Genomic DNA, 26120 nt, shown 5'->3' with positions numbered 1-26120 from the left:
ATTGGGTCAGTCTGTTGTATTTTAAAATTGCAATCAAATTTTATCAAGTTGGTGTTGATTTAAGTGGAAATTCAAATAAACAGCAAGTTTAAAACCTGACTTGATTCAGACGCAGGAAAAGTCAGTACTACACTTTTAATAAAGTCTTAAAAATACTGGCATTCTAGTTTCCATTGCAGTAAACAGCAGGGGAACAAAAGGAAAAAGCCCTTTTAACTAAGTAGTTTATCTTTAATTCACTTCAAAATCTGGCTTATTAATGACTGTCATAATCTTATGCAACCGATTTGAATTTAATACGTTCTGTTAGATTCAATTAATTGAAAAGTTAGGACAAGTAACATACAGTGGGTGAATAATGTGTGAAAGCACTGTTATCTCATGTAGTCACAAATTAATCAATGTCAATGCATACATTTCAAGTCCTATTGTTCTGTGTACTTAAATAGCTGAGATGAGAGTTTATCTCTCTTTTTTTTTCTTTTATAAAGATTCTGACTGGACTACCTCCCGGGCTTTGTAGATTTTTGTTGTTGTTGTTGTTGTTGTTGGCCTTATGGGTAAATCCTTTAAATTCTTTCTAAGATGAATGGTTTGTATCTTAACGTAGAAAAATTTTTGCAAAACAGAACAGAACATACCTTTCAAGTGTCAGCTACCTTAGAGCAGCTGTCCTCAACCTTTTTGGCACCAGGGACCATTTTCAGGGAAAACAATTCAATTTTTCCATGGATGGGGGCGGGCTTGGGGGGTGCTGGGGCTGGGAAGGGAGATCTCAGGCTGTGATGCGAGCAATGAGGAGCAGCTGTAAATACTGAAGCTTCCCTCGCTTGCTCACTGCTGTTTGCTCACCTCCTGCTGTGCAGCCAGTTCCTAAGTTTCATGGAAGACAATTTTTCCAGGGAGGTGGACGTGGACGCGGGGTGGAGAGTGGGAGGTTGGAGGGCTTGTAGAAGCTTGGGTGGTGATGCGCCGCCGGTTCCTAACAGACTGTGGCCTCGGTATCCGGTATCCGGCAGCTCGGGGGTTGGGGACAGCACCCTTAGAGTATCCTTATTTCTCCGTTAATTCTTGTTTGAAATTGTGTGTTAAAAATGGAAAAAAAAATTCCACCACATCCTTAGATTGAGAGCCAAAAGAATGATTGCATTCCAAAATGTTAATTTGCAGACAAAAAAAATTTAGCTTTTTCCCCATGTCCAGTTGAATACCGTGTTGCTCTCTACCTTCCCCCACACAGCTAGGCAGGATGTGTTTAGCATACTGTCTTTTTCAGTGTGTCAAATTATTATTTGGTCAGTTAGGGAATATCTTTTTCACGGATGAGGATCCCTTTATTTGCTGTTAATATGTTAAGAGTTTAGCATTCAGGAACTTAGCAAGTCAACTCTGGTATAACTCACATCATCATTAAAATACAGTGATCTCTCTTTTTCCTGAACCACAGCAGTAGCCATTGTAAATATATCAAATATATTTTTCAGATCCAAGTGTATGGAATTTTTAGTAACTTTTATCATTTAGTAGAATGAATGGTAAGTCATGTGATGATATCAATGTATTTATTACAGTGAAGAATATTTGACCATAAATTTCAGAGAAGAGTCCCTCATGAGTCACTAGATTATGTGAATATTTTTTACCTTTCTTTAAATTGTGTAGAATATGATTTTTCACCCAGTATGTACTTGTGTAGGGATATAATATCCATTTTAAATAGCTATGGGATAACATTTTCCTTGGCTAGGCCTTAGTGACCACTTTTATTTCTCTTCATCCTTTTGTGAAAACAAGAAATTAGTTTTCTAGTCAAATGAAAAATTGACATTTATTCTATATTTAAATGACATGTCTAGGTTTAATGTAGGCTATAAGCCAAAGGTTATTAATGAAACCTTATAGGAAAGAATGTTCTTTGAAAGATTTTTAAAATTAATTATATAGTTCTCATTGGTTTTAGAGGTTGAAAAGGTTATGATGTCATGAGGGTGGCAAGAATTCAACAAAATATCTAGTATATTGAGAAAGCTATCTAATGTATCTAAACTGCACAAAAACAAATAATCTTAAAATGAAGTCTTTAAAATATTCATTTTTTTAGAACTATATGTTGAAATATGTGGGACCGAAGTGACAGGATGTCTAGGATTTGCTTTTAAAAGAAAGGAGAAGGCCGGGCGCGGTGGCTCACGCCTGTAATCCTAGCACTCTGGGAGGCCGAGGCGGGTGGATTGCTCAAGGTCAGGAGTTCGAGACCAGCCTGAGCGAGACCCCGTCTCTACTAAAAATAGAACGACATTATATGGACAACTAAAAATCTATATAGAAAAAATTAGCCGGGCATAGTGGCGCATGCCTGTAGTCCCAGCTACTCGGGAGGCTGAGGCAGTAGGATCGCTTAAGCCGAGGAGTCTGAGGTTGCTGTGAGCTAAGCTGACGCCACGGCACTCACTCTAGCCTGGACAACAAAGTGAGACTCTGTCTCAACAAAAAAAAAAAAAAAAAGAAAGGAGAAAAAGAAAACAAGAATAGTAACATAATATGTTTATGGCAGTTCATTATGCTACTCTCTCTGCTATTGTATCTGTCTGATTTTTTCACAAAAAATAGGTTCTAAGATCATAAATTTTTTAGGTGTGACTTAAGTTATTTATTAGTTAATAGTGATTGAGTGAACTTTAACTCTGATTTTGAGAGAATTTTTTAAAATATTAAGAATTGTATTGAAAGCTGTAGGGGTATATTGGTCTTGCTTTAGGAAGTATTTTGTCTTAAGAATACCTTCTATGGAAGATTGGTTAGGAGTTGAGTTTTAACGTTAGTCCTATGCAATGAATTAGGAAATATTTTATTATCTGGAATAGTTTACTTTCCCATGAGTACATTTAAAACATTATTTAGGTACAGTTTACAGAGAGTAAAAAATACACCCATTTTGTGTACGGTTCCATGAGTTTTGACAAATGTGTATAACCATGTAACCACCACTACAATCAAGATAGCAACCTATCCATTACCTGAAAAAGTCCCCCTTTCCCCTTTACAGTTAATCTCTCCCCTCCTTCCCCAGACAACCAGGAATCTACCTTCTATCACTATAGATTAGACTTATCTTTTCTATAGTTTCATTTAAGTGGACTTACACAGTGGGTACCCTTTTGTGTCTTGGTTCTTTCCCTCAGCATGTTTTTTATATTCATCCATGTTGTTGTGTGTATTAATAGTTTATTTTTTTCTGAATAATATTCCAATCACATATCACATTTTCAGTTTCTATTATGAATAGAACTGCTGTGAACATCTATGTACAAATATTTGTATGGATGTGTGCCTTCCTTTCTCTTGTGTTATACTGCTAGTACTATGAGTTTAATTAATGATGTTAGTGATAGTGAGCATTGTATGAGTTTAATTAATGATGTTAGTGATAGTGAGCATCGTTTCATTTGCTTATTTGTCATTCATACATCTTCTTCGAAGTGTCTGTTCAAATTCTTTTCCCATTTTTAAAAAGAGTTTTCCTCTTGTTGAGTTGTATTCTGGGTAAAAGTCTTTATCTCATATATATGCCTGGAGAGAGAGAGAGAATGCTTTCTCCTCATCTGTTGCTTAATGTTCATTTCTTAAATGATGTCTTATGAAAAGCAGAATTTTAAAAGTTTGATGACACGTAATTTAAAATTTTTCTTCTATGGTTTGCACTTTCTGTGTCCTAAGAAATCTTCATGTACTTCAAGATTGTAAAGATATTCTCCTATATTTTCCTCTAAAAGTTTTATACCTTTAATTTTTATATTTAGATCTATGATCCATTTTGAATTAATTTTTATTTATGGTATGAGGTACAGGTTGAGGTTCATCTTTTTCTTCCATCTGAATATCCAGTTATTTCAGCACAATTTACTAAAAAAGTTGGTTGGTGATCATTGATATAATTGAATTAAAATCCAGCATGTTTGTAATTGTTTTCCATTTGTTGTACTTTATTTCTTTTTTCCATTCTTTTTCTGCCTTTTTTGGTTTAACTGAGCATTTTATATGATTCCATTTTATCTCCTCTCTTAGCATATCAATTAAATTAAATACTTCTTTTAAAACATTTTAGTGGCTGCTCTTGAGTTTGTAATATAACAATTTTATATATAAAATATATTTAACATACATATATATATAAATTTATAACTAATCTAAGTCCACCTTTAAATAACACTGTATTGCCTCATGTGTAGTATAGGCACCTTGTAACAATGTTTTTCCAGTTCTTGTCCCTTATGATATTGCTGTCCTTCATTTTACTTATCCATTTACTATAATCACCAATACATTGTTACTGTTATTACTTTAAACAAATAGTTATCTTTATGTCAGTTATGAATAAGAAAAATAGATTTTAACTTTATATCTTTATTTTTTTATGTTTAGTTTTATGGATACGTAATAGTTGTACATATTTATGGGCTACATGTGATATTTTGATATAGGCATACAATACGTAAGGATCAAATCTGGGTAACTGGAATATTTATTACCTTTATGATTTTCTTCCTGTCTTTATGTAAACTCAGGTTTCTGCCCTATATTTTTTTCCTTTTTCCTGAAGATCTTTTAACAATATTTCTTGCTGTATATGTCTGCTGATAATGAATTCTCTCAGTTTAGATTTGTCTGAGAAAGTATTTCTCTGTAACTTTTGAAGGATATTTTTATTGGATACAGGAGTTGCATGGTCTCTGATGAGAAACAGCTATACTTCCTTTTTTTTTTTTTTTTTTTTTTTGAGACAGGGTTTTGTCCTGTTGCCTGGCTGGAGTGCAGTGGTGTGATCATAGCTCACTACAACTTTGAACTCCTAGGCTCAAGCTATTCTCATCTCAGCCTCTCAAGTTGCTGGAACTACACGTGTGCACCACCATGCCGGCCTTTTTTAAAAGAAGTATTATTTAGATCATTAAATATGAAATATCCAATTTTGAGTCAAAAGTGTAGTTTATTATATCTCAAACAAGAAACAGTACAATTAATCAAAATGTGTGCCTAAACTGTCGACAGTTTTGCCACCTTAATGGTAGCTTATTTATGCCAGCAGGAAAGAAGCCTGGAGAGCCAGTGGCAATGAAATCGTGAAAGGTGTTTTCCACAGCTTGTTGAGAATTGAATATTTTTCCTTGCAAGAAGTGGTCCAAAACCTGCAAGAAGTGATAGTCAGTTGGTGCAAGGTCTGGTGAATATGGTGGATGACAGAGAGTATCCAAGTCCAGCCTCTGTAGTTTGAGCAGCTCTGTTTGTGCGACATGTGGTCAAGTGTTTTCTTGCAAAAGGATTATCCTGTCTCTATTGACCAAGCTCAGCTGCTTAATCACAAGCATCCTCATCATTTCGTCCAACTTGTTGCAGCAGACATCCACTGTAATCGACTGACCAGGTTTCATGAAGCTCTAGTGGGTAATACCAGTGCTGGACCACCAAACAGACACCATTAGGTTTTTGATGAATATTCAGTTTTGGACTGTTTCAGCATTTCATCTTTATCCAACCATTGTGCCAAACACTTGTGATTGTCAAAAAGAATCCATTTTTAATCCCACATAGCAATATGGTGTATAAATAGTTGTCTTTATGTCATGACAGCAGAAAAAAGACAAGCTTGGAGACGATTTCTCTTCTGATGCTCATTTAATTCATGCAGAACCCATCTATCCTTCTTCTTTACCTTGCCGATTTGTTTCAGATGGTCCAGTATTATCAGAATAGTAATGTCAAACCTTGCTGCTAATTCATGCATAGGTTAAGATGGATTCGCTTCTACTACAGCTTTCAGTTCATCACTATTCACTTTGGTCTCAGGTCGCCCACGTGGCTTATTTTCAAGATTAAAATCACCAGAATGGAACTTCTCGAACCATTAATGTACTGTGCATGCATTAGCCACATCCTTCCCAAACACTTCATTGATATTTTGGGCTGTCTGCACTGCATTGGTTCCACGACGGAACCAATGTTTGAAAATAACATGAATTTTTGACTTATCCATGGCTTCACAAAAACCGCTCCAAAAAATTTGACAGATAATCACAAGCCAAAGCATGCGTTCGCAGGACTGCGAATGCACCCTCGCAATAAAAATAAAACAAGAAGTGTCAAAGTGAAATGTCAGAGATATCAGCTGTCAAACTTAGTACTTAAGGAAATCGGACATTTCATATCTAATAACTTTTATAACTTTTTTGTTGTTAGAGATGGGGTCTTTTTGCCCAGGCCTAGGTCTTGAACAACTGGCCTCAAGCGATCCTCCCACCTTGGCCTCCCAAAGTGCTGGATTACAGACATGTGCCACCATGCCCGTCTATGTTCTCTTATTATTATTTTTTGTAGAGACGGGGTCTTGTTGCCCATGCTGGTCTCAAACTCCTGGCTCAAGCAATCTTCCCGCCTTGGCCTCCCAAAGTGCTGAGATTATAGGCATGTGCCACTGCACCCAGCCAAGAATTAGCTATAATTCTTATCCTTGTTCCTCTATGGGTAGGGTATATTCAAGATTTTCTCTGTGTCTTTCATTTTCTCCAATTTGAATATGATGTGAATAGATATAGATTTTTTGGTGTTTGTCCTCTTTGGTGTTCTCTGAGCTTCCTGGATCTGTAGTTGGATGTCTGTCATTAATATTGAAAAATTATTGGCCATTATTACTTTAAATATTTTTCTGCTTCATTCTTTCTTCTCCTTCTAGTATTTCAATTACATGTAAGTTACACCTTTGGATATTGTCTCAGAGTTCATGGATGTTCTATTTTGGTTGTGTGTGTGTGTGCGTGTGTATGTGTTTCATTCACTTTTTCTCTCTGTATTTCAGTTTGTGAAGTTTCTATTGATCCTGTCATCACTGATTCTTATTAGTGCGTTGAGTCTACTGATGAGCTCATCAAAGGCATTCTTCATTTCAGATATCTAGCATTAAAAATTTTTTTCTTAGAATTTTCATTTCTTTGCTTATATTATCTATCTGCTCTTGAGTGTTGTCTACTTTTTACATTAAAACCTTTAACATCTTAATTATAGTTATTTTAAATTCACTGTCTGTTAATTCCAAAATCTGTGTTATATCTAGTCTGGTTCTGATGTTTATTTTATCTTTTTTGACTGTGTTTCAGTGTGCCTTGTAATTTTTTTTATTGAAAGCGAGATCTGATGTATTGGGTAACAGGATATCAGTATGATGTATTGATATAAATCATCTTTTAATGTGAGGTAGTAGGCATTCTGTCAGTAACTGTTAATGAATGAATGAATAAATGATCCATGTTTGCATTGTAAAGTCTAACTCTATAATGAAACTTGTGGCTCCTTTAAGGCTTTATACTCTTTGGAAGAAGCAAATGAATTCAGTTTTTTTCTAGTATGGAAACATTTTCAGTTAATGTAGCATGACTGAAGCATTTTACTCTGTCAGTTGATTAAGTTTCAGAGCTTTATAGTGGCATAGTTTTTTTTATCCAAACTAGTAAAACCATGTCTGATAATATAATTTTCTTATGTCTCCCCATTTATATTATATTTCAAAGTCATTATAAAATTTTTATATTTTTCAAATTAGAACATACTGTTAGTATTAAGATGGTACACCATATTGTCTTTTAATGAATATTACATTTTGATCAGGGCCAGTAAAATGCCAAAATTATGCTATCTATGTATTCATACACACATACACATATACATATGTACACATGCATATATATTATATATACAGTATACATTTTTATATAGAGACATTCATATATGTAGACTTGTCCCCATAGTAGCTAAAACAATAATCAATAAAGACATTTTTTAGAAAAGTTATTGTAATAAAGTCAAACAATTAAATTATTTTGATAAGCTTTTGCCAAGATACAAACTAATTATCAAAAATAGATAAGGCCAGTCTGATAATTACTGCACTGAGCATCTAGAATTTCAGAATAAAATGTACATGTATGTGTGTGTACATGTGTGTTACAGAAATAATAAACCCACTGAAGTAGAATTTCATCACTGTCAACTTTTAGAACTTTGATAAGACATTTCCTTCATTTTGCTGGAAAAATAAAGAAATGAATTTGTAGACAAACACCATTGTCCTAATTGGCTAATGGGAATTTCAGCTGCCATGAATTAATTTAGCAACATTTTGCCCATAGTACTAAGGAAAATTATAATGGCAAAAGTTTCCTTGTTCTAGCTATCTTCCCTATTTTTGTAATGACTACTGTGTACGTGCCCCTACACACATACACCCCATTATCCTAGTATATTTCTAATAGCTTGTTTCCTATAGTACCTGGCATTTTTACAGTTAAATGAAAAAGGAAAATGTCTAAAGTAGTAGCAGAAAAAATATGAATATGTTACAATGCTTTCTTTGGCTTTTGAAAAACCTAACTTTCAACTTAGAAGTGCATATACCGAATTCGATCATTATTTTGTACAGGTTTGAAAAGAGTTCTAGATTATGCTAGGCACGACCCTCATTAAATATCTTCCTACATAAGTTCAGTATCTTGAGTTCACTTGTTTTAGTAAATTATACATAAAGTTCAAAAGTAGAATTAAATTCCAAACTCTGCTTTAGAAAACACATGAGCAAATTATAATAATTATCCTATTGGGTAACTACTAAATCTAAAAATGTTTGCCAGGTGTGGGTATAGAAGGTTCTGAGTACATCCCTTAAATTCTGTTTTTGCTTTATTATAGTGAGTAATTCATAGCCCAGATCAATAATGAATAAGAACAGGTCACTAATGTAAAATAATTCTAAACAGTCAATGTCCCTTTATTTCCTTGTATTTTTCTCCTACAATGGGAAGGCTTGACTCTGAGATTTTATAGTTGTCACAATTTAGACTGTAAATATTTCATTATTTTGCTTAATTAATTAATTTCAAAATATTAAGGGGGTACAAATGTTTTTGTTTCATGGATACATTGTATAATGCTGAAGTCAGGGCTTTTAGTGTGCCCATCACCAGAATAGTGTTCATTGTACCCAATAGGTAAGTTTTATACCTCAGTCCCCCTTCCATCCACCCCACTTCTTGGTTTCCAATTTACATCTCTTTGTGCCCATGTGTACCTATTGTTTAGCTTCATTTATTAGTGAGAACATGTGGTGTTTGTTTTTCCATTCCTACAGTACTTAGGATAATGGTCTTCAGTTCCATCTAAGTTGCTGCAAAAGACATTATTTCATTCCTTTTCATGGCTAAGTAGTATTTTATGGTTTATACACACACACACACACACACACACACACACACAGAGACAAATACACACATACATATACCACATTTTCTTTATCTACTCATCAATTGATGGACGTTTAGGTTGATTCCATATCTTTGCAATTGTGAATTGTACTGCAGTAAGTATTTGTGTGCAGGTTCCTTTTTTATAAAATGACTTCTTCTCTTTTGGGTGGATACCCAGTAGTGGGATTGCTAGATCAAAAGGTAGGTCTATGTTTATTTCTTATAGAGGTTGTACTAATTTATGTTCCCACCAACAGTATATAAGTGTTTCTTTTTCTCCACATCCATGCCAGCATCTATCAGTTTTTGACTTTTTAATAATGGCCATTCTGACAGAGGTAAGGTGGTAGTTTTAATTTGCATTTCCCTGATGATCAGTGATGTTGAACACTTTTTTATGTTCATTGGCCATTTATCTATCTTCTTTTGAAAAAATTCTGTTCATGTTGTTTGTCTACTTTTTCTGGATATTAGTCCTTTTTTGAATGTGTAGTTTGTGACTATTTTCTCCCATTCTATAGTTTGTCTATTTATGCTATTGATTATCTCCTTTGCTGTACAGAAGTTTTTAATTTAATTAAGCCCCATTTATTTATTTTTGTTGTTGCTGTATTTGCTTTTCAAGTCTTAATCATAAATTCTTTGCCTAGGGCTATGTCTAGAAGAGTTTTTCCTACATTTTCTTCTAGAGTTGTTATAGTTTCATGCCTTATATTTAAGTCTTTAATCCATCTTGAATTACTTTTTGTATATGGCGAGAGACAGGACTCCTGTTTTGTTCTTCTGCATGTGGCTATCTAATGTTCCCAGCACCATTTATTGAATAGGGCATCCTTTCCCCAGTGTTTGTTGTTGTCTGTTTTGTCAAAGATGGTTTTATTTCTGGGTTCTCTATTCTGTTCCATTGGTCTGTTTCTACTTTTATACCAGTATATGCTCTTTTGGTTACTATAGCCTTGTATTATAATTTGAAGTCAGGTAATGTGATGCCTCCAGTTTTGTTCTTTTTGCTTAGGATTCCTTTGGCTATTTGGGCTCCTTTTTGGTTCTATATGAATCTTAGGATTATTTTTTTTTTAGATCTGTGAAATACGACATTGGTATTTTGATGGGAATTGCATTGAATCTATAAATCACTCTGGGCAGCATAGACGTTTTAATGATGTTTATTCTTCCAATTCATGAGCATGAGGTGTTTTTCCACTTGTCTGTGTCATCTACGATTTCTTTCATCAGTGTTTTGTAATTTTCCCTGTAGAAATATTTTACCTCCTTCATTGAGTATATTCCTAGGTGTTTTTTTTTTTTTTGTAGCTGTTGTAAATGACATTGAGTCCTTAATTTGATTCTCAGCTTGACTGTTAATAGTTTATAGAAATATTACTGATTTGTGTACATTGATTTTGTAACCTAAGACTTTGCTAGATTTATTTATCAATTCTAGGAATCTTTGGTCTTTGGAGTCTTAGAGTCTTTAGGGTTTTCTAGATATAAGATCATATCGTTGGCAAACAGGGATCATTTGACCTCATCTTTCCCAATTTGGATGCCCTTTATTTTTTTCTCTTGTCTGATTGCTCTGGCTAGGACTTCAAGTGCTATGGTTAATAGAAGTGGTGTCAGTGGGGCACCCTTGTTTTGTTCTAGTTCTTAGGGGAAATGCTTTCAAACTTTTCCCCATTCAGTATGATGCTGGCTGTGAGTTTATTTCATTATTTTTAAAAGCTACTTCTTAAAGAAAAATTGAGTCATATTAGAAAACATTAGGAAACTATTCTTTAATCCTGTAATTTCATGTTATCTCTTTGAAGAAATAAATGATCGTCTATTTATTTTTTCCTTAGTTGCAAATTTTAAAAGTATATGCTCTATGTACAAGTGATTGTTTAACAAAATGCTTGACAGAATTTAAAGTACTATGATTTTCTAGCAAAAACAATGATATTGATATTTAAGCAACAATAATTATCTTCAGTTTAAAAATTCAGATTACTTAGACACAGAAATTTTATTAGGCATGTGTTATGATTATGAAAAGACTCTCTAGGCTAAGTGCACATTAAATTTATGCACTTATAAATTCATAGGCTATGTTTACTTTTTTAAATTCTTACAGAGCTCCCAAAAGAACTAGTAAGAATTGTGTACCAAAATTCAGAGTAAGCTATTACTTTGTGTTACAAAATGTATTATATTTCTTTCACAATGTTAAGGTGGTCATATAACATAGGATGAAGTGACACAAAATATAATTGTAAATGAGCTGCCTCATACATCTTAAAAAATGAAAAGACATAAATTCTATTCTTTATAATTGTATGCTTACCATATATCAGGAAATTTTGTTTTTTAAAATATAATTGTAAAGAAAAAATGTCATTTGCATAGAAAATGATCTCATTTGTACAGAAAGTATTTGAGAAAAGCTTGTGTGTAATAGATTGATAGACTGTCAGTTACAGAAGCATAATTTATTGAATAATTGTTATTGCACAATCTTTCTCAGTCTCTGTACAGCAACCACTTTGTCTCTGATTGATTATGCCACTTGTTTTGACCCAACTATCTCTCTTTCTCCTTTTATTACTTATTATAAATATTATTACACTATTCACCATGAAGGGAGGTATACACATATAATGTTTCCCAAATTCTGTGTCACAGTTTACAGTAATTAGCAGATAGTCTCACTCGTGCACAATTTATTTGATTTTAGATTCTGAACATCTAACTCCAGAGATTTACTGAGCTAGATATAATGGATGCAATGTATTGTTAATACAGTGAGGGTGAAAACAAAGCTCCTATCCTGGAGGAACTTTTATACTCATTTGTCTCTTTTGTTTTCCATCTCTTGATCAGTTATTTCAGGAACATCTTCCTCTAACGCACTCACATTCATGAACCAAAACAAAAAGCAAAATTGCTAAGCTAGGGGCATGTAGTGTTCATGTTATGTCTTTTTAAAGAAAAATAAAAACAATACAAAATTTTAAATTTCTACATAAAATATAATCAGAGCCATTTACCTGTAGAACCTTTCGATAATACCTAAAAGTCCTCTTTAAAACATATTCAGTAATTTTCTTTGTTAAATTTGCTTTTCTTCAACTACTAGTAATTCTATAGAAAACTTTAAAATATATTCCTTTTTGCTCAATTGCTAATTCCAACAGTGTTAACATGTATTATTCCTCATTTCACAGGCACTGATTTAGTCTGCAAAATAAATTAAATAGGCTTCTGTGGGCCATTCCTGGACATATATAATAGCAGTTTATACCGTTATTTCTAGAGTACATTGTTTCAAGGTCCCAAGAATTGGCTTTAAACTTTAGAACCAAATCAGTTTACAAAGCTAAGTTGGCTGTCTTATGTAATTGATCTGAGAGGAGAAATCTGTTGCTAAATTGTAGAACAAAGTATGTGTATTTAACTATACAGACACTTTCTTTTAAAACATTTTACTTTAAAATATTGTGTGTGTGTGTGTGTGTGTGTTTGTGTGTGTTTACAGCACACATTCATGTGTCTGCTGTTCAGATTTAACAAATGTTAATATTGTCCTATAGTTTTTCAGGGGTTTTTATTGTTTTATTGTTGTTCTTTTCAAAGGTTCCCAGTGCCAATATCATACCACTTTAATTACCATAGTTTTATAATAGATATTGAAGTTCTCCCCTCCTTCAAAATCATCTTGGCTCTTTCTGACTCTTCACTTTTTTATATTAATTTCGGAATCTTAGTGTTGGTTTCTAAAAATAAAAGTACCTGATAGGATTTTAATTATCTTTTTTATTCAAATGGCCTTGATGATGGGTTAACAGGCAATTTACATGCTTCCTAAGTGTTTTCCCATGCACTGAAGGAGGAACTATTCTCATAAGAGATGACCTAAGATCCTAGGTTGAGCTTTAGTGAGGGGGCCATCCAGGGAGTGTTACACCCCAGAAAATGAATTAAACCCTGCTGGATAGGGGTAGATGATGACATCAGGCCAAATGAATACAACTGACTTCCCCCCGCCCCCAATGGGATAGTTGCAATTCTTAAGATCTTATTTAAAATTTTGTTTTAAGATATAGCTTGCATATGAAAAAAATGATTAGCAACTAGAGTGTCAAACTCATAATTTTACAGTAATTTTTCTTACAGAAATTAAATAACTAAGGGTTTTGATGAAACCTGGCAAAACAAACCTAATTGCATCATTTTTTTCCTATTTTAGCCACACTCCCCTGTCACTGTCTTCTCTGTTCCTTTGACCTTGACTTTGTATTTACTTGGAATACAATGCATAGCATCAGTTGTTCTTCACAAAAGCACACATAACCATGAGTAAAATAACACTCCAGTGAAATAACTTGTATAAAGCAACCATGTATTCCAATGCTAAAGCAAGCTTTTTTCCTAAATTGATCTAGTTCCCAATACCCACTGCTGTGTAACCAATAGCAGTCTATTTAAAGCAAATTGTGTAAACTAATGAATTAGGCACATTATATCCAATTCACACTGTGAGAACTTTATTAGTTTAGTCTGGCATCAGAGCTTCAGATAAAGATTCAGTCAGGAAAGTTTTGATACCATGGAAGTCCTGTGGCTAGCTGTTTAAGTGTATGTCCCAGAGGTTGGAGCATAATTCTGGAAGCTGAGACTTTAATGCACCAAAGCCAAATGGAATTTCTACTCCAAAAGAAGCGGAATACTGCTCAGAGTTTCAGAGTCTCAGGAGTAGGGAAATAGATAATGGATTCAGGTACTAAGACTGAGGTGTAAGGCAGTGTCTTGTTCACAAGAAACAGGACCAGAGCCCAGCTACTAGAATTGCCTCAAAAACTAGAATAGAACAGGACCAACAATATGCCATATTTTAATGCTGTCTCGTAAAGCCAGTGACCTTGATCTCTTTAAATTCTCCCTAACAATGAACAAAATTGATCTCATATCCCATGGTCAGAGTTGAGCCTTCCTGTACATGGTAATTGTATAACTCTAGTTATGGTAATTGTAGGAACAAGGCGGGCAGAAAAAGGCAAAGTTCATCATAATGAATATGGAACTCATGTCAGGTTCTAAGGATTCCATGCTTTACAAGAGAATATTTGTTAGATCTACATTTTAACCTTGTGAGTCTCCTTAGTTTATCCAAATTAAATCTCAGCTCCCACTGAGATTTAGCACACTTCACTAAGCCTCTAATCCTTCATCACCAATTATGAAACTCTGATTATATTCTAGGTACTGTGAATAAAATGAAATATAAAACATACTTTCTGCTCAGTGAGATAACTAGTAAGTATGGAATCTGGTGTGAAGCCATAAATAGACTTAAAAATTTATTATTAACAGCCACTTTGGAAGACAGTTTAGCAGTTTCTTAAAAAACTAAGTGTACTCTTACCATAGGATACAGCAATACCTAAATTTGGAAATCAAACTATTAAGATTTCAGAAGATAATATAGAAATAAATTTCCATGCCCTTAAGGTAAAGAAGGATTTTTTTAAACAGAACAGAGAATATGAAGTATGTGATTGACCAGTTCAACCACATTAAAAATAAGAGTTTAATCGAAAGATACCATAAAATGGAAAGACAGGACACGGTGTAGGAAAAGATGTTTGCAACACATTTAACTGACACAGTCCAGTTTCGAGAATATATAAAGAACTCCTACAAATTAATAAAGTGAAATAACCCAATAGAAAATATGTAAAATACTTGAATACATTAGAAAAGAAGACATCCAAATGGTCAATCTGCATATAAAAAAAGATGTCAAACCTAATTAATAGTTAGGGAAAGGCATATTGTATCTACAATGATTGGCACAAATTAAGAAGTCTGACAATAACAAATATTGGTGGTGATGTGCTACAACCAGGATTCTTACACACTATTGCTAAGAATGTATTAATAAACTGGTGTAATCATTTTGAAAAGCTGTTTGGCATTATCTAGTAAATTTTGGAATTTTATATAACTCATGACCCAACAATTTATTTTGTACATCTCTCTTAGAGCAGTGATCTCTGGGATCTCTGAGGCATTTTCAGGTCAAAGCTGTTTTCATTCTGGGCCTGGTGGCTCATGCCTGTAATCCCAGCACTTTGGGAGGCCGAGGAAGGAGGATTGCTTGAGACCAGGGGTTCAAGACCAGTTTGGGTAAACATAAAGAGACTCCGTTTCTACATAAAATGAATTTGCTGGGTGTGGTGGTGCCCACCTGTAGTCCTAGTTACTTGGGAGGCTGATGTGGGAGGATTACTTGAGCCCAGGAGTTCAAGGCTATGGTGAGCTATGAACACGCCACTGCACTCCAGCCTAGGCAACAGAGCCAACAGAGAGAGAGAGAGAGAGAGACCCTGTCTCCAAATAAAAAAATATATATGTATGTTTTTTCATAACATAGTAAGACTTAATATGCCTTTTAAAAAAAACTGTGTTGTTAACACTTATTATGCAAAAGCAATGGTAGGTGTAAATGCTAACACCTTCGCATGAATCAAGGCAATCCTACTAGTAGTTATTGTATTTGTCACTACCATACACTCATAGTAAAACACATTCCAGTTTCCCTTAAGAATGTCCTTGATGCTGATTATCACCTAAGAGCACGTTTAGGATTAAAATTGATTGGGTGTCAGGCAGATGTGCGTCAGGGAAGGGATGGGTGTATACATACATAATGAGTGTGATGCACACTGTCTAGATGGACACGTTTGAAGCTCTGACACAGCAGGGGGTGGGTAAGGGCAATATACGTAACCTAAACTTTTGTACCCCCACAATATGCTGAAATAATAAACAAACAACAAAAAAACCTACAATGTATGAGATAAAAAATAAAAATAATAAAAAATAAATAAAAAAAAGAATGTCCTTGATGAAGCAGCAAAATTATTAATTTTACTAAATCAAAACCCTCAGTACATGTCTTTTTAATATTCTGTGTTACAAAATGGGAAGTATCAAGCACTTTTTGCTCCATATGATATAGTCTTATTGTGCGTGTGTGTGCGTGTGTATTTTTTTTTTCCCTGAACACTTTGAGAGTAAGTTGTAGACATTATAGTCCTTATTACTAAAATTTCAGCATTTTTTTCCTGAGAACAAAAGATATTTTCTTATATAACCACAGTACAATTTGACATTGATACACTACTATTATCTAATACACAGTCTATATTCAGATTTCATAAATTGTCCCAGCAATGTCCTTTACAGCATTTTTTCTTCCTAATCCAGTTTCCATTGCATTTACTTATGTCTCTTTAGTCTTTAATTTAGAATAATTTCTCAACGCTTCTTTTGTCATCCAAGAGTGTATATGTAACATTTGTTTCATTATATAATATAGTGCTAAAGACTTTGTTTCCTTTCTTAATTTTTTCACTTTTATTAATATCTACTCATATATATGTGTAGATGTTTGTTGCTTCTAACTTCTGCTTAGTATTCCATAACATACATCTGCCAAAGTTTACTTACCCATGTCCTAGTGACAGACACCCAGATTGTCTTCACCTCATGATAATTCTGCTATAAACATTATTGTACATATCCCTTTGAGAATATGTTTTCCATTAGCTTACATTTTCTGAGATTTCCTTCCTCAGTGATTCATAGTTCTCCTTTTAGAGGTCTTTCACCTCCTTGGTTAGTGGGCTCCTCTGTCTGCAGGGACCTTAGATAGAGGTATGCTGCCACCAGAGATAAGCAGCCACTCACAAGTTTCTTGAAATGCATCCCTATTGTAATGAGTTGGGGGAGGGGCTGCAGCTCATGGTCAGCCAGGGGTCCTGAGGCATTTGGTTGTCATGGAACCAGAAGCTATGCTATTTCTCTCCAAATGCCACATGCCCATATCATATGGTAGCTCTCCTGCACTGGGATGGGGTGGATGTTCACAGATCCCTGTTCCTCAATACCCCACCACATTCTCCTATAGGATATGTCCAAGGGCTCCCTCACCACCCAAGTGCATGTCTGAAACCTCTCTCCTGCATCTCTCTTCACCCGTTCTTGTGTCCAGGGGCATCAGTGCCAATCCCACAAAACACCAATGGGCAAATAACTCCCAAATTGTGATGGGCCCACTCTCTCTGAGCTCAGCCTGGAGTGGGCAGCTGCTATAGAGAAGCAGCTGTTCCTGAGCTTCTCCATTCAAATTACTCTCGGGGTTTCAATGGGTGGGGAAGGGGCCGTGGCTTCCAGTTGCCTGAGAGGTCTGACTACTTTCTTGGATGCTGGGAGCAGAAGAGGAACTATCTAGGTGTAAAAAAGCCGGCACTCCAGTCTCTTGTGGCACTCTCCCATATGGTGCCCCTTATGGGTGCCCAAACTCTTAGGGCTTGTTGGTTCACCCCACTATTCCTAATTAGCCACCATACCTGGGCTCATGGAGGGTAGAAAAGCCTTCAGCAGATTTTGTGTCTTGCTATTAATCAAAGGCACATAGGTGGGGCAGGGGAAACCCCCTTTACCCTTTCTCTGGGCTCTGAGCCTCTCTGGGTTTCATCAGCAGGGCCATCTTCTCCTCTCCACCCTCTTCTTTCTCAGCTTTGCAGCTTTCCTCCATGGAGTTCCCAGCCATCTTTGTAAATTCTCTCTGTGATCCACACCTGTGCTGGAACTCTTCGATTCTCTCTGTGACCCACACCTGTACTCCTCAGTGTAGTAGCCCATCTTCCAGCCGAGGCAGTCTGACAAGCAATGTCTCTAGTAAGCCATCTTGGCTCCTCCTATCCTAATATATTTTAAAATATATTTTTATGCTCATGAGTATTTTCAGGTTACACACTGTATCATATATCTCTAGAACAAAAATGAGTAAATTAAAATTACATTAAAATTTTTTCTGGATTTAATGTACATTACATAATTATTAGTGATTGATTGAAGGAGCACGTTACAAATTTTGATAAATAATTAAATATAAAAGTAAATTTTTTACTAGAAGATGTATCTTTAATTAGTTGTATTTTTTTCAGTTACTGCACTTATCTCTGTATTGCTAGAATGAGGCAAGATTGCAGCATCAATTTGATTTCTTTATTTTGTTTCTGTAGATGTGAATGTTTATTCACAAAAGAAGTAGACAAGTATAAAAGGAGTTTATTATAGAAATATCACCCAATTCTTTCAACTCCCTCTGAATTATTTATCAAAACATAACCATGATATCTATCATCAAAAAATAGTTTTAACAATCTATTAGCTGTTAATTTGATTATATCCTTTTGCAAACTTGATGAAAGTAAGGAATTGGAAACCACCTAGTTTGATTAAAACCAATCATTTAAAGTCATTCTCTTTTCTTAACAATGACACTAGAAACAATGTTTCTAGTCTGTTTCCTTAGCACCCATATTTTTATACTCCAAGGCAATACACTATTGTAAAATTATGGATGGGTGAAATATAAGCTTTTCTTTTCTAAGATGAGAAAATACGATTTCAGAAGTAGAAGTTTTACTTTTTTTAGGAAAGAGTATATAAGTAAGTTGAAGATCTCAAAATTGATTCTCTTAAAGCCTGTCTTACACCCATCTTAACATGACACAGGGGTACGTATAAGACAATTACTAAAAGGAAATAATATTTTTAAAGCTATCATTACTTGAATGATAGTAGTATTAACACAGTACCATCAACTTTTGAGAGAAATAAGGGATATTAATTTTCTTGAATTACACATTTCTACTACTTAGCTTGGTATGTAAATCTGTTGTTGATTTTTTGACACAATGCATGCCTGATTCAACACACTTGAAACTTCACCTTCAAATTCCTAGAAGACCATTCAAAGAGGTTGACTCCAGTGTGTTAATGTCAAACTAGAATACTAAATATTGATGATCTTGGAAGGTTATTTGATGTTTTAATTTAGAGCTCTGTATACTCATATACTTCTTCTCTTTCTTTGCTTATGTTGGTTCCTCCACGTGAATTATTAACTCCTCCTCCCTGTCCCCCATATGTGAACATATTATATGTTTTCATTATAGCTCTTTTTATGTTGTACTTATAAAGGCCAATTCATTCTGCCATCTAAACATGTCTCAAATCTAAGCCCACCTGTTTATCCAGTGCCCTAATTTAGACCAAAATCATTTCTCAATTGGTAATGATCTTCTGACTGCTCTCCCAGCTCCCTTCTTTTCCCACTTAAATATCTCTACCATAGAGTTACTATAATGACCTGTCTAAAATATGGATCAATTCCATATTCTCTGACTCGGAAATCTTCAGTTGCTTTTACTTACAAATCTCCCATATTTCTATGCTGCCAAGAGGACAGATATGAATATTTACTTTCATTGATTATCTTGTACTTATCTATTCTCAACCACATTTCCAGACTTTTTCTCCAGCAACTGTCCTCATCTGTTTTATATTCGGGTCACATTTCCTTGAACACATATCATGATGCATGTATTAGAATGTCACAATGGAGACATCACTTTATTTTTTAAGTAATATTCAACCTTAACTTCTGGCTACTTGTGAAGAAAAGTTAAAAGGTATTCATATGAAGTGGGTAAACCCTTTCAGAAAAAAATTCTTATTGAAATGTGTTTTTAGTCACATTGTTAGCACATTGTTAGCTGTACTACACAGGAAAAAAATGATGAATAAAATATTTGAAAAATGAAGGGAGGCTATGACAAAGAAAAACCATAATCCTTCAGTATGTCAAAGTTTTTCAAAAGGTGTTTTGAAAACACACATACATATAAATAATGTGTATTTAATTCTCCTTTATCAATATTAATAAGAAAAAGGACTTTTGTGTTTGGCCTATAACCTAGAACTCAATGGATCATAGCTTTCTTTTTCCCTTTTGGATTGAGCATTGTGAGGTAGGATGAACACTGGCATGTTAAAAGGTAGTTTCTACTAACAATGTGAACTCTGATCTTTAATGGTCCTTAATCTTTGCTGAATCTGTTTTCTCCTTAATAAAGTGAGGATTAATATATATTCCTCTTTCTGCTCAAGAAGAGATTAAATCATGTGTGACAACATGAGAATATATGATAAATTTAAAGAGATTTAGATATATATCATTAAATTATTCCTTAGTCTCTTTAACTTTAATCATGTATTTCTTTAGAGGATCTGTTCTATCATGATGGACAGCATATGTTGATAAGGCTAATAAATGGCCAAAATAAGGAAATAAAGGATGTGTTGGTGGGTTGTTTATTTTTTTTTTTCTTATTTCTTTCTTTTATATTTTTTATGTTTCTTCTGCGTTAAAACAGTTTTGGTATGAACCATGATGGAATTGGAAATTCTTGTGGGACAAAAGGTCATGAAGCAGCAAAACTTATGGCAGCTCACATTACTGCAAATACCAATCCTTTTTCCTGGTCTGCTTGCAGTCGAGACTACATCACCAGCTTTCTAGAGTAAGTAATCTCTGGAGAGTGATGATAAATTGCTCCAGAAGTAAGCCATTGGTAGAAGCCTAATATGTAGTGTTTCAAACTTTGCATAATGAATAACTTTTTTAAGGCCCAGTGATATTTCAGCTGTTCCCCAAATACTTTAATATATCATTGTGACAGTTTTTTTCTTCATATAGAACTTATTGAATAGATTAGAGGAAATGGAGCAAGGATGTAAGTGGGGTTGACGATGTGTGTGTTACAATTGTTCAATAAATGGGAAACAATTTCAGAAAGAATTTAGATTTACGTAATTTAATAGCACATAGACCAAGCTTTAATACAATGATTATATATTTCATTTTGTTAGTGAAGAAATTGAATTCTGTAGGAGAGCCAAAGTATCTAATAGTAACAAACAACAACAACAAAAAACCAAATATCCAGGAATTGAGAAAGTAGAGAAAAGGATTTGTCTTTGAAAATTTATTAAGCAATCCATCTTTTCTACAGTTTGGGAACTTATTCTCTGGTCCTTTAATGGATATTCCCAGAGTCTGGTTTTTAAATGTGAAGAATATAAATTAGCTCAGGTATAACCATGTTTAGGAAAGCAGATGTTCTTCCACATCTGTCCTGCATACGGCTTCAGGACTGGACTTTGGAAACTGATAGACTTGGGTCTCACTTTCTAACTGTGTGACTTAGGCCATGTTACTTAACATTTCTAATCTTCAGTATCCTAATTTGTTAATGAGTTTAAGTCATAATACTTACATGATCAGGCATTATATATATAATTATGTATCATGCTATAATATATATAAACACTTAATAGACATTCATTAAATGGTAAATATTATTATTTTAAACAATATCAAGGTTTCAGTGCTTTATTGCTCTACCATTATCTTCAACTGTTTTGTGTAATTTTTTTCTTGGGGAGGAAAGGTAAAATACAGGCAAACCATGGAAGTTCTTTTTAAAATTTGGCTTTGTTCCAAGTTTATATTGATGTGATTACATTGTAAAATTTTAAAAATTTAGGTAGGTTATGTAGGGTAACATTATTCATTAAAATTATCCTTCTTATCTTGTAGTAGCCTGATCTTATTTTGAAAACTTATAGTTACATATTTTTAAAAGACCACAAACAAGAAATTTTAAATTACCTAGCACAATGCTTTACTCAAAAATCAAAAGATAAATCTTTAAAATAGGCTCCTTTAAATTAATTAATGTAACAATAAAGTTGAAGGAATTGGAAATTTATTTCAGAAGGCAGTTCGTCTTTTATAACCTAACAGTTTTTAATCTTAGTAATAGATAATGATAACATTTTACTTGCCTAGTATGAAAACTGAGTGAAATGCTATAAAGATAGACCATGGAAAATTTGTATGACATCTTTTAGTAGTTCTAAATACAAAGCACTAGCAATATCATTTTCCAAGATGGTTTTAATGACATCATTTACCTAAATTTCAAACATTGTTGAAGATCTGCTCTCCCCAGAAATCAAGTTAGATCTGGAATTTCTCCCTTGACTTGGCTTATGTTTTTATAATGGAGTCTGAATGTCTATCACCAGAAAGACAAACTGTATAACATACTCAGGATTCCTGTGCATTTTTGATGGCTGCCATTTTCTTGTTTTTTTTAAATTATCATTTTCTTTTCTCCTCTATCCTGTTTCTGTCCCATTGGCTATTGCACAGCTCATTTGCTAATAGCATCCCTGTTTACTAAATACAAGGATCAGTTTTGATCTCTTGCCAGATCCTGCCTAGTTGAAACCATGTTAAGGCTATTAAGACGCTCCAAAAGGAAATCCCTCAATTGCTGGTAAAATGCAGTTAAGAACTCACCACTAGTTTGGTGAGGGATGTAAAATTATTGCTAGTTGCAATAAAGTATTTCATTGAATTAATTAAAAGAATTAATTCAAAAAGCATTATTTAAGCTTTATTGCCTCTTTGCATTTTGTATATGTAAGCATGATTAGTGTTGACAGGGTTATAATGAGCTTATTTATCCTGTATTTTATAAAAATATTTCTCTTGTGCATCCTCCTGGGAATGTTCACAAAGTTAAACCATTAATAAGAGATAGATGTGAAAGACAATGGGTAGAGACTTGGGGAAAAGTTGGCTTTTTTCCTCTTCTTTACTAATACACTAAACAAATCTGATTATAATCTGACCAAGCAATAAAGGATTTTTAAACACAGGTCCTTTAAAATGGTCAGTTCACTGGAGCACAAAGACATAATAGTAACTTTGTTGAATTTCTTTGTTCCTTTTTATTAATGCAGTGAACTTAATTGCTTTAACAGCTATGCGTGATATTTTTTAAAAATCCAGTGATATTTTGATCAGGGATTGCGGTTACATTTATGTTTTATAGTTGGCTCAAAAGGCTCATAACATTTTATTTTAGCTTCTTTTCTCAAGAAAAAGAAATCTTGAAAGATGAATTGTTTAGGAACTGCAGCCCAGCCAACAAAACGCATACCTTTCTCTACTTAGTGACTTGTATAGGCCAAAGATGATGGTAGATTTTAACAATGAGCTTTCTATGATTTATAGAGATTCACTATTCACTATGTTCTACTGAAAACAATTCCATGGCCTTTAAATGCCAATAGAATACAGAGTCTCTCGTGTCATTCTGAAACACTAGATGCTATTGATCAGTCAGGAGATGGTGTTTACCAACTCCCAATATTTTTTTTCAGATTTCTTAAACTCGGTGATTCAATAAGTGGTTCATGAATCGCCAGAAGCCGTCCAGATTAAATAATAAAGAACCCATTTCCGTTAAAATGGACGTGTTATGCCAGCTTCTGATGTTTTCCGACGACGGCTTTGCAGGTAGTGTCTTTCCTATCTGCCTGCGGGACTTTATTTATTTATTTAGAAAATAGAGAAAGATGAACCTGGTATTATGGCTCATATTGACTGATGACTATGGGCTAATTTACCAGGCAGTGGAAGGCAGCCAGAAGTAATTTAAGCCAGTTTTTCATACATTTTCCACCACTTAGCAATAGTACAGAGTAATTTCATATAGTTTTCAAAAATTACGGGGCTCTGTGAATCAACTCTTGCTCTATGAAAATTAAAGTCTGTTAAATTGTTTGAACTGTCAAAGATTCATATCAAAATTTCTTACAGTTCCAAATTAAATACATAGTAGCCATTTTCACAGAAAGGATGGAAGCTGAACCCATTAAGAGAGGCAATGTTATGGTCCAAGATGAATTAGGAAGAAAGGTGAGACTAGAGCTACAAGAGAAGTGATACAAGATGAATAAGATGACCGAGGCACTCGCATTTGCTCTCTAGCAATTACCTTTAAAGGTCAACATCAGTCTATTAGATGGAAAACATTCTTTATAGGTGGGACCTTTTTTTAAAATGTAGAATCCAAGAAAGAGCTTGGCAAAACAGGTTTCTCCTCCTGTTTATCTGACACATTTTGGGAACTTCACTCTAACCATAAATATCTTTGAGACGAAGTCATAATTATATTTGGGGGGAAAAAAGAGTAAACCACTGTCAGTACAGTATTTGTATCCTCGAAGCTTCAAGTAGAATTATATTCAAGCACTCCAGTCATACAGAGGGTGAGAGAAAAAGATTTGACTTTAGAAGGCAATAAATTGTTAGTTTCATGAAGATTGATGAAATAGTTTATGAGAACGTAGTAGATGAGACACTTAACTTGCTATAGATGATACCAACTTAATTCATTTTTGCTTAATTTATGTGTATCAGCACAACTTTGTGGAAAAAAAATAGGAGGTGGCATTAAATGTTAACTTTTTGTTGTTGTTGTTAAGAGATGAAGATATGTACAGGGTTATTTAGAAAGATTCATTTTTTAGATTGACCTCCTCTGTTATAGACCTAAAGTCTATACTTTACAGTATAATTGTTTTAGTGAAAATAATTCTAAAATCACAATTAGGAGTATGTCCTCATGCATTCTAGAAACAAAGCCAGGAGTGCAATTTTACACAGGGATCTGTAAATTTTAGTTGAAGACTGAACTCTGGCTGATATTCCTATATTCAAGGCTAATTTTTGGACTATGTACATAAGACTTCTCTAAATTAAAAGTAGAATACAAAAAATATGACTTTCCCATCATGCTGCAAAGATTTCTGGAAATATAAATATACTTTGATTTACTATGAATTTCATAATCAAGGAAGAAGCATATTCTTAAACTGATACATATTTTTTTGCTTTGTCTTAGAAACATAACAAAAGTAGAGTATGTAAATTCAATAATTATCTATAGTGCTCTAGATGTTAACTAGGGTTGGGTTTTTTGGGTTTTTTTGTTTTTTATGCCAGTCACGGTCATATGGCCCAACAGCTGCGTGCTCCATGACAGCAGGTGGCTAGAGTTGGGTTTTTAGTTGTGAAATATATGCTGCTAGGAAATAATCACAAATCTACTTTATATATATACAGTTTTGGTCTGGACGAGTATACCTATGCTTAACAATAGTAAGTTATAATAACTTCTCATAGAGGGAGAGTAACAGTATTCTCCATTTAATTTATTAATGAATGATGTTTATGTTTTCTGAGTGGAAAATTTGCATATGATACCAAGGCACAAATCATCTGTGTTTAAAAGTGTTATTTGATGAAAACATTCAAGATTTGTATATAATATCACTATAGTACTATTAGTATTTTGATAGTAGCATAATTAACACTAGGTTCGATATTCTAAGAATTGTATAGTTATATCTCAATTAGCTAGGACCCTAGATTAAATAAAAATCTTCCATAATTTCTATTTTTTAAAATGAGATAATTGTAAAGTATAAAACAATAACTCATATCTAATATTTTATGAAAGGAAAAACATTTACATATATGTGAATGTACAAAAAACATCCATATCAGAGTAATTTGCAATTGTCAGAAATTGGAAAGAATCCAAATGTTCATCAGTAGAGGAATGGATAAATATAATTGTTGTTAAGTACTAAATGGAATATTAAAGAACAATAAAAATGAACAGGATATAGTTACATCAACATAGAAGTATCTCATATTCACAATATTGAGCAAAAGAATAAAGTTCCAAAAAAAAACCCTACAGTATGACTCCTTATATATAAAGTCCAAAAACAGGCAAATAAATAATTGGGAAATAAAATTAAGAAAAGCAAGCACATTATTATTATAAAAAATCAGAATAATAGTTACCTCTGTGGGGGAAATGAGAGGTATGATTGGAGTTGAGCACTTGGGAATTTTCATAGGAAAAAAAATAAGGAAAATCACTTCCAGGGTTAAATATACATCTCTCAAATCCATGTCCTCTACCTTCTGTCCCTATATCTGTAATATTTCATAATGGTAATTGATGACCAGGGGCATGAAAATATCCAAAATTATTATTTTCT

General features: G+C 33.8%; 1 protein-coding gene across 1 annotated transcript in view; it reads left to right on the top strand.

Annotated features, from left to right (window-relative positions):
* Positions 1-26120, top strand: part of ADAMTS6 (ADAM metallopeptidase with thrombospondin type 1 motif 6) — a 261874-nt gene that overhangs the window by 124067 nt on the left and 111687 nt on the right. Inside the window, exon 9 of the mRNA XM_069492484.1 lies at positions 20561-20707. Within this exon, the coding sequence (XP_069348585.1) occupies positions 20561-20707 (147 nt within the window). The remainder of the gene's footprint in view (positions 1-20560; positions 20708-26120) is intronic.

Source organism: Eulemur rufifrons, chromosome 17 (genome assembly GCF_041146395.1).
Source record: "Eulemur rufifrons isolate Redbay chromosome 17, OSU_ERuf_1, whole genome shotgun sequence".
In the NCBI taxonomy this organism is placed as follows: Eukaryota; Metazoa; Chordata; class Mammalia; order Primates; family Lemuridae; genus Eulemur; species Eulemur rufifrons.
The sequence above is the reverse complement of the archived record's forward strand: the minus strand, read 5'-3'. Positions and strand labels throughout refer to the sequence as shown.